At 59.5% G+C, this 14094-nt stretch overlaps 1 protein-coding gene across 2 annotated transcripts in view; it reads left to right on the forward strand.

Annotated features, from left to right (window-relative positions):
- The first annotated feature begins 50 nt into the window (after positions 1-50).
- Positions 51-14094, forward strand: part of BICD2 (BICD cargo adaptor 2) — a 39053-nt gene continuing 25009 nt past the window's right edge. For both annotated transcript variants that reach the window (XM_077911003.1, XM_077911011.1), the window contains exon 1: positions 51-396. In XM_077911003.1, the coding sequence (XP_077767129.1) occupies positions 157-396 (240 nt within the window). In that variant the 5' untranslated portion in view covers positions 51-156. The remainder of the gene's footprint in view (positions 397-14094) is intronic.

Raw genomic sequence — 14094 nt, forward strand, 5'->3', positions numbered from 1 at the left:
GTGCCCCACGCGGCGCGGCGCGCACTACGGCTGCGCGGCGGCGGCCCGGGCGCCGTCGGGCTGGGCGGCGGCGGCGGCGGCGGCAGCAGCGGCGGCAGGGGTCGAGAACCCGGCCTGAGCTTCGCCGGCAGCAGCGCTAGCCGGCCGCTGGCCACCATGTCGGCGCCGTCGGAGGAGGAGGAGTACGCTCGGCTGGTGATGGAGGCGCAGCCCGAGTGGCTGCGTGCCGAAGTGAAGCGGCTGTCGCACGAGCTGGCCGAGACCACGCGCGAAAAGATCCAGGCGGCCGAGTACGGGCTGGCGGTGCTGGAGGAGAAGCACCAGCTCAAGCTGCAGTTCGAGGAGCTCGAGGTGGACTACGAGGCTATCCGCGGCGAGATGGAGCAGCTCAAGGAGGTGAGGCGGCCGGGCCGGGACCCCCCCCCCTCCCCGCCGAGCGGAGCCCCAACCCCGGGCCGGGCCGACCCCGGCCAGCCCTGCAGCCCCCCGGGGCATGGTGGACGGGCCTCGGCGGACAGGGGCTGCGGGCGGGGCCGTGTGTGCTGCGGCTACAGGCCTCGGCACGGGGGGTGGGAGTGTGGGGGCGTGGGCTGCAGGCAGGGCCGCGGCGGGGGGAGGCCAGGGCTGGACCCGGTGGCCTGGGGGCAGGGCCGCGGCAGGCTGGCCTCCGGTGTGGTCGTCCACGACGGCCGGGATCCCCCGGTCCCCCCTGGGCGCAGCTCCGCCACGGCCCCCCGGTTACCTCTCCCGCCTACTTCCTGCCTCGGCTGCCTTGGCTGCCGTCCCAGGGCCGGCGACAGCTCGGTGGGTATTTATCCGCGGAGGAGCCTGTGTCTCCGCTGTCATTTCGGCCCCGGGCTGAGGCGGGACCCCAGGCTGTCCGTGAGCCCCTGGGGAGAGCTGGGCCAGCCTTCATGAAGTCGTTCTGGTGACTTGAACGGCGGGACTCTCCGGGGTCTCCCCGCTTTGCAGCCCTCTGGAGCGGGGAGAAGTTGCTTTGTGGGCGGAGCATCCAGGTTTGGATCCAGGCCCAGCTCCTTGCTGGTGTTGATTGTGAGCTGGAGCCTTGGCTTCTCCTGCTACAGCATTGCACCCCCCCCCCCACCCCAGCATCCAGAGTTGGTCTGAGGATTGTATGGTTGAAAAGGTGGGGCCCCTTCCCCACCTGACACTTCCCTTTTCCATGTGGCCCTTGGTCCTCGGTCTTGGGGTCCAGCACTCTTGCTGCCTCGCTGATGCCCACCTCCTGCCATGTCTGCTCCCAGGGGCCTCAGGTAGGCGCCTGTCCTATCCAGAGCCTCCCTGGTTCACTGAGGACACTGGTAGGATCCCCTTCTGAGAGTGAGGAGGAGAGCGTGTTTGCACAGGTGCTTGGATCTGTGCAAGGCAGAGCAGGTGTTGGGTTATTAGTATCAGGAAGCTGACTGACAGTGGGGCAGGGGACCCATGGCCCGTCACCTGTCAGCAGGTCTTGGTGCCTCCTCCGAGCCAGGTTTGGCTGACACTTTGTCTGCCAGAGGGGTGGCACCGGCCCTCCCACAAAGGCTCCATGGTAGTGGGGTGAGGGGGACGCACCTGCAGTGGAGGGGGGCAGAGGGCTGTGAGAAGGTGGAGCAGGAGCACCTTGGGCCCTCCCCTCCCCCAGCCTGCTGAGCACCTCCCCACCCCCGCCCAGCCCCAAGCACAGTCCCTGTCTGTGTTCACAAGTTCACATTCATGTCCACTCAAAGAATGGACGGGGACGGACTGCAGCAGAGAACCAGTCCCCACGTGGGGGCCCTTCCGTCGTCAGCTCCTTGCTGTGACAGACACAAGTGTTTGACCAGCGCAGGAATGTTGGCTCTGTTTCGTGGGGTGTGTCTGGAGGGTGGGTCCCGGGGGAGGGGGGGTGTGGGAGGATGGTGTGCCAGTCTCCACATGCGCTCGTCCAGCACCTGCCTGCTTCCCTGGACGTCCCCTCCTAGCTGCTGCACGAGTGGGGCCCTGGGTCTCGGACACATGGCTCTACTGGCCTGCCCCTGTTCCCTCCCTCATCCCCCTGCTGTAGGTGAGGGGCACACCGAGCAGCCTAAATTCTGGCAGAAGCCCAGGAAGGCGCATCAGAGTGAGGCATGATGCGGGAAACTCAGCCGGGTCCCTCTCAGCTGTGCCAGCGCAGCCTCTCCTCAGTCAGTTTCATTGTAGTCGGGTCTGGCCTGGATTAACTCTTATTTTAAGAATTAAGATTTAAGGAGACAAATTTTGTTGAGTCTTTTTTTTTTTTTTATCTTGTAGAGAGGTGAGCTTTTTTTGTTCTTTTAAAACAATTTCTGGAACTAAAGTTGTTTCAGTCACTGACAAGTTGTATTTCAAACAGAGGTGTTTGTGCTCTTGCAGGTGGTCCCGTCTGGGGGGAGGGGAGCAGGCTGGTTGCTCACAGGTGAGTGACTTTGTGCTGGGGCTCAGGACAGGGAGGGGGCCATGTGGTGGATGTGCAGCCTCTGTAACCTGGCAAGTGTGTGTCCTGACACCATGGTGTGTACGTGTGTATGTGTAGTGGGCCGGTACCTGCTGGCCCTTTGGGCCTAAGCATTTTGCTCGTGATTGAATGTGTCCTGATAAGGCCCAGGCCACCCTGAGTCCAACTGTCCCCTCCCTACTCTAGGGAGAGAGAACCAGTGGCCTGTGGTCAGCCGTGTGGTCAGCCATGTGTTTCCTGTCCTGAGTGGCCGTGTCCTCACCTCACTCTATCTGCCCTGCTGTGGACAAGGGGGCTGTTGTGCTGGGCTCAGGCAGGTACCCCAGGGGTGTGGGGGCTGGAGAGTGGGCCTCAGGCCAGGGCCCCAGGTGAATGTAGTCTCAGGGCAGGAGGGTGGGGTGTGGATACCCTCGCTGCCTTGGGGGCCACCCTGGGATCTCGTGTGTGCCATGTACTTGGGGCCCAGGATGCAGCAGGTGGAATTGGTGAGCTGTGGTTTGTCACGGGCTGGGCACGGTGCCCAGCATACAGTAAGTGCTTACTTAGTGCTTGCCATGCAGCATTGTCAGCTCCTTCCCTCCACTTCCCTTGGGCCTGCTGTCCCCATGGTCCCGTGTCCTGGGCGGCAGAGCCTGCTGCTGCCTGTGACCCAGGGCCTGGCTTAGCCTGCCCTCAACCTCCACAGCCCTCCGCCTCCCACCCTGGAGGCCTGGGTGCTTCCCTCTGGACTCGCCTGAGCCTGCCTCCCCGAGTCCCTCTGGTCCTGCTGAGCTGAAGGGCCAGGGTGGAGCTGGTGGGGGCAGCTGCTGTCTCCGGCACTCAACTCCTTCCTTCTCTGTCTGCTCTCAGCGGATGGTGACAGTGAAGTGACGCCTAGGATGGGGTCCTCGGCACAGGGTTGCATTGGGCTCTTTGCTGGGAAGCTATGGATGTGGGTTGGATTCATCCGACGGAGGAGGATGCTGGGAACGCCTCCCTGTGCCCTACAGGCGGCTACAGCCCCCACACCAGCCCTTGGGGCCACCACCTCGTCATGTCCATCCTACAGCTGGGGAAACCAAGGCACAGAGTTGAGTTTTGCTCAGGGCTGTGAGCCTGTGTGACTGGTCCCTGTTCCTGCTGAGGACGGGGTGGTTAGAGGCCTCGTCGGGTGTTTGCATGGGGATCGGAGGAGCCCTGACTTGGCTGAAGCCTGTGGGGATGTTCTAGAGGGTGGAGCAGAGGCCTTGGGCTGGAGTCTTCTGGGGGACCCATGCCCTCCAGTGCTGGCTGCCTGGGGGTATGCGGGGTCCCTGGGGGTGCTGGCTGCCCTGCCCACGGGAGGCACTGGGTGTCCGAGGACAGGGACCACTCGGCCCTTGTGGCTGCGCTGCTAGATGTACCCACCTTGCTGCTTATGGAGCTGTGTCGAGCAGGAATTGGAGAGCAAACTGAAGGGCCCTCCCGTTGCCCTAAGTGCCAGGGTCCTGCGTGGCCCTCATGGCCCCTCCTGTCCCATCTGGTGGCTTGTGTGACAGAGCCACTTCCCAAGAGGAGGGGTGGGCAGGAGCCTCAGGGCTATGGCCCCAGCAGCGGGAGGTGCTGAAGTGATGTGGGCCCAGCGTCTGCCTGGCTTCAGGAGGGGTGGACCGGAGAGCCGGGTGCCCCTCACCCACGTCTCTGCCTGCCAGGCGGGGCAGGTTCCTGTGGTCCGGGCAGGGAGCCGGCACCCCTGGAGGGCACGGGTAGGTGCACATGGGCTTGCTGGGCATCCTGGCCCTTCCTGTGAGGCAGGAGGACCTTCTGTCCTGTTCGTGAATTGCTTCTCCACATTGGTGCACCAGGTGACGTGCTGCTGCACGCATTGGGGTGCAGAGAGACTGGCTTCTCCTTAGTGCTGTGGAGTGCCTGGTGGGCAGGGGCCACCAGGGGCTTGCAGGCTCTGCCCTGAGGGGGACCAGCGCCGCGTTGCTCAGGCAGGTGGCGGCGGGGAGGTCTGGGGCCCGGCCTCCTTTGTAGACCATAAATCACTGTGAGCCAAGTGGGCGCAGGATAGGCAGTGTGTGCTGGGGCGTGGGGTGGCAGTCGTGGGAGGAGAGAAGCTGGGCCCATCACGGCTGTGGAGGCCCCGCAGTGTCACGCTTCGGCTGTGGGCAAGCAGGCTTCGCTGTCGTGCAGAGCCCTGGTTTCCGCCAGTTCGGAGGACGCTGTGCACTTCCACTCCTGGCGCTGTGTCCATGGACTCGGTCGTGGTGAAGGCAGTTGTCTGCCTCGTGCCCCTGCTGCAGAGGACATCCCGGGCAGAGCCCGGGCAGAGGGATGCATGCGGCTCGCCCTCGGGGTCTCTTGCCTGCGGCTCCGGCTCCAGCAGCCTCTTCCTGGGCCTAGCTTCTCTGGAAGGAGGAACTCTTTTTTAATAAAATGTAAGTTAAATGTTTGATAGCTCTCAGGTAAATCTTCACACCTGGCAACATTAACAGCCCCTTAGCATCATCACAATCCCCTCAGGTGCAGTCAGTGGTGGGACTTCCTGTATGGCCCTGAGATGTTGTGGTGCCGGCGCCCTGCTGGTGTCAGGAGCCAAGCAGGGTCCTCTGGATGCCCGTCCTGGGGCCCCCAACTGCCTCCCGTCTCCCTGGAGCCCCACGCTTGTCTTTCTGTTCCTTTTTCTTCTTTACAAAGTTGGCAGGACTGTGCCCTCAGCCAGCGCTGGCCTGGCTCGCTGGGCAGTTGTGGCCTGTCCGGCACGTTCGTCAGACTGGCCTTGTGCACCCCACCTGCCCGCCAGTGCTCATGAGCACCCAGGGTGTGCCCTGACTGATGCACAGAGATGTCAGCTCCCTGTAACCCAGCACAGTGGGGCCATGCTTGTCCCCATTCCACGGGTGTGGGCCTGTGGTGGGGGAGCCCACAGCCCAGCTGTATGTCAGCCAAGCTTGATGTGACCCCCCACGGTCCCCTCCCTAGGCCTCAGTCTCCTTGTTTGAGGTCAGCGCATCCCTGAAGTCCTGGCAATCATGGCGTGGGGAGGGCCCTGGGACCTGTCGTGTGCTGCCTGGGGTTCCCTGGGCCCTCCTCTCTCCTTCCCCCTCGCACCCCAGCCCATATGTCCTACCGGAGTCCCGCTTGTTCAGCCGCCTGGGGGTCCCCCAAAGGTCCTAGTACTGTGACCCGGGGTGCTCAGAGAGAATGTCGGCCCTGGACGGAGCAGGGCTGAGCCAGGCAGGCTGTGTGCTGTCCCCCTGGCACTTGCTGCAGAGACTTACCCAGATTAGGGAGGGCAGCCCCCCAGAAGTCCCCAAGCCAGTTCTCATCAACACCCATGTCCCTTTACCATCATGGCCAGCGTGGTGACACAGTCCGTTCTGCGACAACAACCTGCTTTGAAAATGCGAATTTGTTCCAGAAATGGGTGATGTTTGAGGAACAGTAGGGGCTGGTGGGAGTTCAGCCTTCGCTCATGTGCAGTCTTGTCCCCGGAAAACAGCAGCTGTCCTTTTCCTGCTGCAGGACCCAATGTGGGGTCCCATGGGACAGACCTCACTTATCCTCAGACTCTTCCTGGTTGGGTAGTTCCTCAGGCTTCCTTTGTTTGTGGTGACCTTGACAGCTTTGAGGGATGCCAGGCAGGTGTTTTGCTGGATGTCCCTCAGCTGGGATTTCTCATGGTTGGGATGGGGTGATGGGTTTCTGGGAGGAGGGCTGCAGGAGTGAGGTGCTCTTCTCACCCCATGCCTGGCTGGGGGTGTCAAGTCTCCACAGCCAGGGCGCCCCCCCCCCCCTTCCAGAGCCCTCCTGGCCGGAAGCTTCTACATATCTGAGTGGGAGACCCGTCTCTTCCCATTCATTTAGGGACCCGTTTCCTGGTTTATATTGCTGTTGGCCCACAGGTACTTTGTGATGTTTGTGTTATGATCCAGTAGCTGCTCTACTTTGTTTTTTTTTTTTTTTTTTTTTTTTTTATGATAGTCACACAGAGAGAGAGAGAGAGGCAGAGACACAGGCAGAGAGAGAAGCAGGCTCCATGCACCGGGAGCCCGATGTGGGATTCGATCCCGGGTCTTCAGGATCGCGCCCTGGGCCAAAGGCAGGCGTTAAACCGCTGCGCCACCCAGGGATCCCTGCTCTACTTTGTTGTCCACTTGTTCAGCTTCGGCCCCTGGCACTCTCCCGTCTGTCCTGCACCCGGTGGACGTACTCATGGTCGTGATTGTTCCGTTGCTCCGTCCCTCCCTCCTTCTCTCTGGTTCTGCAAGGTGCTCCAGTCCTGGGTGCTGGTGCTGGGTGCTGCTGACCTGGAGCACAATGCCTCTATGCCTTTGGTCCTCTACACTCTGCTTATTGCCAAGTCAGTTGCTTGAGCCAGCACCGTGTCCCCTGTCCCCTTCGGTGAGATGGCTTCATCCATCTGAAGTACAGGTAGATTGTTTAAGCACGTTCTGCATTCCTTCCCAGAGTCCCCCAACCTTCTAAATGATATTTTAAAGTTTGCACACATTTTTTCCATGGATGTAACCACAGTTTGTTTATCCATTGAAGCCGGGCATCTTGGTCACTTCCAGTTTTGCACGATTACTGGCTGGCAAAGCTGCTGTAATCGTCCGTGTGCAGGTGTTTGGGTCAACACCTGGGCATGCAGTTGCTGTGTGGAATATGCTCAGTTGTGCAGGAGACCACCAGTCTCCTCGGAATGGCTGTGCCAGCCAGTGTCCCACAGCCTGACTGCACGTGCCTGCTGTTCTGCATCCTCACCAGCGCTGGGCATCGTCAGTGCTCCAGGGTTTAGCCACTCCAGTAAGCGCGAGTTGCATCTTACTGCCACTTCCCTGATGACACCAGATGCGCAGCAGCGTGTCGCAGGCTTGTTGGCCATCTGTGTGTCCCTGGTAAGGTATAGCTCTCATTTTTTGCTATTTTGAAAACTGAGTTGTTTCTTACTGTTTAAGGACACAAGTCCTCGTTTGCAGGTCATTTCTCCCAGTCTGCAGCTGGTCTTTTTTTCTCTCAAAACCACGTCTGGAGTGGTTTTAATTTTTGTGTCCTTTTGCTTTTGTGGGTTGTGCTCTCAGTGCTAAGATTTGCATCACTAAACCCAAGATCACACCGACTCCTCTGCTGCATTTTTCTCTGGAAGCTCTGAGGTTTGCCTTTTATGTTTAGGTCAGGCCCAGACTTGCTTTTTTTGCGTGGGGTCTCTGATTATTGAAGAGACTAGACTGATTTTTGCTCTGTTGTGTTTCCTGTGCTCCTCTGCAAGGTCCAATCGCCATGGATGGGCCTATTCAGTTGCTCCGTTGTGTCCATCGATCTGTGCAGTTATCTCACTGTCTTGATTGTGTGTTACTGGTTTTATCAGGTGTCCATCCTTTAGAGTGTCCCCTGAGCCGTGGGGATGTGTGTGTGCCTCTGCATGCCCCGGTCTTCAGCTCATGAGGTTGCTCATGGTCTCTTGTCAGTTTAGGGTAATCCTTTATTAGATCTTGACAGAAAGCAAGAGAATGCACGTGGTTATAAAGCAAAATAACCAGCACCTCTCTGTGTCCTTGTGCCCTTGTCTTTGAAGGCTGCCACAGGACAGCGTCTTCATGGGATTTTCCTTCCCTTTGGGTCCCACTCAGTGAGAGTTGACTTTACTCCTGATAAACCAGCCCAGTGATCAGCTTACTAGCCTGTGCACTTGACCCAGGCAGTAGTTGGGAAGAGTGTGGAGTAGCCAGTGGCTGGACCTGACACCTGTTCCTCCAGGTGTCCCACGGGCTACTTGCCCCACGGGCTGCTCGCTCTCTCCAGAAGGGTGACATACACACACCTGTTGGGGTTTGGTGCCACCGCTGTCATTCATGTGGCCACCACCCCCTGGAAACCTCTTTCCAGCCCATTAGGCCCCTAGGTCTGGCCCCTCCTTGGGTGCCGGTGCCGGGCTCCACCCTGAGCCTGCTCCTCGTCTTCACTGGCCTTGAGACAGGTCTTCAGGAACGCCCTGCATTTATGGTTAGCCCAGGCGGGGCTCGCACATGCTCTGGCTGCCCAGCACACATCTTTCCCTGTGCTCTGTGGAGTGCCTCACTTCCACACTCACGGTTGTGATTATTCCGTTGCTCCGTCCCTCCTTCCTTCTCTCTGGTGCTACAGGGTGCTCCAGTCCTGGGTGCTGGTGCTGGGTGCTGCTGACCTGGAGCACAATGCCTCTATGCTTTTGGTCCTCTACACTCTGCTTATTGCCAAGTCAGTTGCTTGAGCCAGCACCGTGTCCCCTGTCCCCTTCGGTGAGGTGGCTTCATCCATCTGAAGTACAGGTAGATTGTTTAAGCACGTTCTGCATTCCTTCCAAGGGTCCCCCAACCTTCTAAATGATATTTTAAAGTTTGCACACATTTTTCCATGGATGTAGCCACAGTTTGTTCATCCATTGAAGCCGGGCATCTTGGTCACTTCTAGTTTTGCACGATTACTGGCTGGCAAAGCTGCTGTAATCGTCTGTGTGCAGGTGTTTGGGTCAAGCACCTGTGCTTGCACCAGCTCAGGTCTGGAATGCCTCCCTATTTTTAGGACCTAGTTGTGGCCATGGATCTTGGAGAAGCCAGAGGAGCAGGGCAGTGGGCTGAAGTTGGGGTGGCTGCTGCATGTGAGCCATGCTGGTGCTGTTGTCACAGGCTGTACAATGGTCCCCAGCATCTTGGAGGGTGAGGGTGGCTCGTGTGCATGTATGTGTGTCACAGCACAGGAGGGCCCTGCCAGCCTTACCCCTCTGCCCAGTCCCAAGGTGTGTGGCATGGAGGGTGAGGCTGTGTCCCCATGTGGAGCAGTGTCCTCTCTCCTTAGGCGTGGGAGCCCCTCGTGGCCAGTGATCCTGCATTGGTTCCTTGGGGGCACCTGGGGCCAACCCTGCCGGTGACCATGACAGAGAGCCAGGTGTGGGGGGTACTCACCCCTGAGGCCTACTGTGTCCCTCTGGCCAAAGCCGTAGACCATCTGTCCCAAGGTTGCAGAACCCTGGGTCCCGAGGTGGAAGCTCTGCCCACTGGCTGACCCTGTGGCTTGCTGGGTGTCCCTTGTACATGGGGCTCATCATGGAGATGCTCAGATTCCCAGTGCAGACTGCTCTCCTGGTATTTCTAGGCCAAGCCGTCCTGGGGGCTTGGGGCAGATGGCCACTGGACCACTGCCCTTCCTGCCATGGCTGCAAGCTGTTGAATGAGGTTTGTGTTGGGCGCCCAGCTGCTGCAGGAACACAGGGGCTTGTCCCCTGGCGCTAGGACTGGCCTCTAGGTCCCCGGGTGGTAGAGCCAGGGTCCCAGGGGACCGTCGCCAGCCCTGGGGCTCAGCTGGCCAGGAGCCTGCCTGCTGACACTGAGGCAATTAGGGTGTAATCTTCTCTAAATGCACCCGATTCTGGCTAAATCCCTCCCGCCCAGGAGTGGATTCCCAGTGTTCTAAAAGCAGCTTAATGTTTGGACGCTGCCCAGGGCAGCTGGGGTGCGTGGTTGGCGATGGGACAAATGTGGGTGGGTGGGGGGTGACATCCATCCGAGGCAGCCACGTTCTGTTCCCATGTGGGTGTCTGTCCTCAGTCTGGTTTGTCTGACCCCCACAACCAGTGTATGGGTGCTCCAAGGGAGAACTGAGGCCAGAAGCGACCCAGTGGGAGGATGGGTTGATGGGGGCAGATGTCACACATGGACTGCCTGGGATGGGAGGGGTCCCTGGTCAGCCAGGCAGAGTTTGTGTGAGTGTGCATACAGCCCCCCCCCCCCCCGCCCTCCAGCTGCCCTGGAACCCACAGTAGACTGTAACAGGCCCCTCACCAGCCATCCCAGCTGACCTGCTAGCACCTGTCTATTCACTGGCCTGTAGTCCCCACCCACCCACCCACTTCTGGTATGGGCCCCCCACCCCGCAGTGTCCCCATGTCTAACCTGTTCTTCATCCGTAGGCATTTACTGAGCATCTGCCACTTGCCAGGCACGGGCGCCCTGACCCCACCGAGGAGGTACTGCCGGGCACAGGTGCCCTGACCTCACCGGGGGGGGGGTGCCCACCAGCCGCTGGGCATGGGCGCCCTGATCCCACCGAGGGGGTGCCCACCAGCTGCTGGGCACGGGCACCCTGACCCCACTGAGGTGGTGCCCACTAGCCACTGGGCACGGGTGCCCTGGGCCCACTAGTGTTTGTGTTCCCGTAGGCCAGGTCTCCCTCCCTCCTACCCAGCCCACACGGTGTATGTGGGGGTTTGGGTGCCCCCTCCCCAGCTATGTCCTCTGTGACCTGGAATGTTAAGAGTGCTGGCCTTAGGCTGCTGTTGGACTGGAAGGTCCCAGGGTGGGGCTCACTGCACTTGAGCCCTGCCCTCACCCCAGCCGCCACATAGACCCTGCTGATACCCTGGCTCTGAGAGGTGGCTAGTGGGGACCCTGCAAGGGTGTCACAGGCCTCTGGGTTCTGTCCTTGTATGGGAGCTTGGCCCCCCCTTCTGTTGTTTCTCTCTCTGGGGCTCCCGGAAGCTGCTCAGGCTGGCTGTCTGGTCTCCCACTTGTTGGGATTCACTAAATGCTTCTTCCAGTGGTGGACTGCATTAGTTAGGGTCTGATCTCCCTCTGATCTCATAGGATGGAAGAGTCCAGAGCGACTCTAGCTGCTGTCCACAAGATTGTGTCCTGTAAGCCATCTTGTTTCTGACATTGGTGTGTAGCTCACCTGTGAGGAGACAGAGTAGTTTGTGTTCCCATGGCTGCCCCGGCAGGAGGGTCACCAGCGGGGGCCATCCACCCTGCCTGGCCCCAGCAGCCCTGCTGGCCCTTGGCAGGGTTAGCTTGTCTGTCCACTGTGGGCTTTCTGCCTGAGCAAGGTGCCAGGTAGTTATCAGGGCCACCAGCACCTGCCCCTGGGGGTGTCGGAGTCACTGGTGTGCCAGGTTCTCTGCACCTGTGCTCTTACCTCTTCCAATAGACTACACAGATAGCCCCACCTGGTCCCCTGGGACCAGGCCCTCCTCAGGCTCTGCTGCTTCCATGACCCAGCGCCTGGGTGCAGGGCTGTGTGCTAGGAGGAGATAATCTCCTCCTGAGAAGTGGGGCTGAGGACCAGTGTGACCAGCCCCAGCCAGATCTGGGGATTAATGGTCGCTGCCCTGGAGAACTGCAGCATTCCAGGCCCAAGCCCCTGAGATGGGAAGGGCCACCTAGCAGGTGAGCCTGCACCTGTGAATGCATGTTTCTGGCTCCCCAAGTGATTTGAGTCAAGGCTATCATCGGGGCCAGGTGATGGTTGTGCCTTCCCAGGCAGTGCCACCTGGGACATGACAGGGAGTCAGTTGCTCTGAGTCTGCTCCCCCCCCCCGCCCGTGCAAGGAGGTGTTTCCCATGAGATAGAAGCTGATGGGCCCCCGTTGGCACAGACTGTGAGGTGCTCAGGCTCCCAGGCCTCTCCATCTGTGGCAGCTCCTTCCTAGACAGAAGCTGGAAGGGAGCAGAGCCACTGTGCTGAGCGGGGCTGGGGGCAGGGCTTTGGAGCCACCCTGTTCCAGGTGCTACGTGAGCACCATGTCCTTGGGCCTCCCTCGGGGATGTCTGTCCTGGACGCTTACTGGCTGCAGTACTTTTCTTGGCCCCTGCCCCAAGCCTTTGTCGCCTGGCCATTCGGAGGCAGTCCTTTGTGAAGAGCCTGTTGGGGACCCTCACCAAGGTTTCTGTAACGTGTCTGCCTTTCTCTTACTGATGCATTGGAGTTTGTAGTGGTCTGGGTACAGGTCCTCCTGTCATCGGGCCGTGAGTGGTTCTGATGCTGGCACAGAGGGAGGAGCGGCCAAGGGTTGAGGTGGCCCAGTGGTCCCCTGCCGTGGACAGCTGAGGCCTCCTCCCCTGGGGCCTTACTTTCTTCCTCCAAAAAGACATGAGGTGGAATCCTCCTGAGGACTTTGAGACTGGTGTTAAGGGAGATGATATGGCAAAGGCATGTTAGTGAGGACTGGTGGCCAGTGTTGTCAGTGTTTGGGTCTTTAACAGGAGGGGCCCTCACGCCCATGGGACAGTGCATCAAAGACCGAGGCAAGTGTTGATGATGATGTGGGGACATCAGAACCTACCCTTGGCTGGTGGAAAGTGGTATGGTGAGACAGCCTTGGCAGACAGTGTGGCGGTTCCCTGGGGCGTTAAACACAGAGTTAGCGTTGCTCCTATGTGTGTACCCATGAACACAGATGCCGCGTGAGTGTTAACAGCCACATCATCCCAGGCAGCCCCGAGGTGAAGCGCTGGTACCCGCCCCTCGTGCACCATCCTTGGAACGTGATGCCCCGTGAGAGGCAGGGTACAGGGGTCGTGTCGGGTAAAGTTCGCCCTCCGTGAGAGGTCCTGAATGGGCAAACCTGCAGACACAGAAAGGACACTGGTGGTTTTGGAGTTGGGGCAGGGGAGCTAGGGGGTGACCGCTAGTGGGTGAGGAGAGCGTGGAAGTCATGTTGGTGGTGGCTGCACCCCTCGGGGAATATACTGAAATACCCGGAATCATACCCATTGACAGAGTAAGTATGATGGTACATGGATCATACCTTTCAGTCGTCTTAGGAGGTACAGGGGAGTCCTGCTTGCTAACGGTCAGCCTAAAGTTCACCATGCTCTACAGTGACCCCGGATGGTCGGGGCAGCTTCCTCCAGTCTCATGGAGGTGCTGCCTGTGGCGTGGTGCATGCTCCCCATGACCCTGTGGCACTCACACCTCTCATCAGAGTTGTCCTTTCCTACGACTAAGTCTTGTGTTTCTAGGTGAAGTAGCATCCAAGGGTTAAGGTTTTCTGCTGTTGGAATTATACATCAATTGTCCCTGTTAGGTGCTCCTCAGCAGTTTACCTGGGGAGGGTTGGGGATTTCCTGGGGCTGCTCCTCCGTGCACTTCCAAAGTAAAGCCATCCACTTGCATCCTTGCCTCTCTGACCCAGGACAGATTCCCTGGCCTTGTCCTTTTTAGGGCCAGGACCCCAGGGCCTGTCCACTATCTTTACATCTTCCCTGGGTGGACTTACCTCGGCTCAGGTGCTCGTGTTAGGATGTAAAGACAGTGACCACGTGCATTCTTGCAGAGGTTTGCTGGAGACGCCACCAATCGTACTGAGTGTGCCTTCGTGCGGCTGCTCTCTAATTTCCCTTTCGCACGTCAGTTTGGCTGTGGCAGGAATGTCTGTAGCTCACCTTGCATTGCACTGCATGGCCGACTTCTAGCAGGCTTGCTGAAGCTGACCCTTCAGGTAGCCCATCTGTGTCTTTGTAACTGAATGGTGTTGATGCCGCTGGATTGGTGCTCCCAGGGCAGGTCGATGTGTCCTTGGGCCCCCAGTGGGGGAGGGTGGGAGCTCCTGTAGGAGTTCTGGCGTGCTCACCAAGCTCTGGGTGACCGCCCCCTGTCCCCCTCATGCTGGTAGTGGCTGTGGCCGTGGACACAAGGCTCGGGATGCAGCCCTGGCCCTGCCCTGATGAGCATACCCTCCTGAGGTGCACAGGGCAGGCGGGGGCACTGGCCTCTGGTTGCCTGATTCAGAGGCAGGTGCCCCACGTAGGCCACCACCCTGGGTAAGACCGTCTCCAGGTGGACAAAATACACCAGCCCACTTGCTTTTGCTTTTTTATTGTGCTTTGAGCCTTTGTTGTGACACCTCCCTTGAGATG

Source organism: Canis aureus, chromosome 1, assembly GCF_053574225.1.
Source record: "Canis aureus isolate CA01 chromosome 1, VMU_Caureus_v.1.0, whole genome shotgun sequence".
In the NCBI taxonomy this organism is placed as follows: domain Eukaryota; kingdom Metazoa; phylum Chordata; class Mammalia; order Carnivora; family Canidae; genus Canis; species Canis aureus.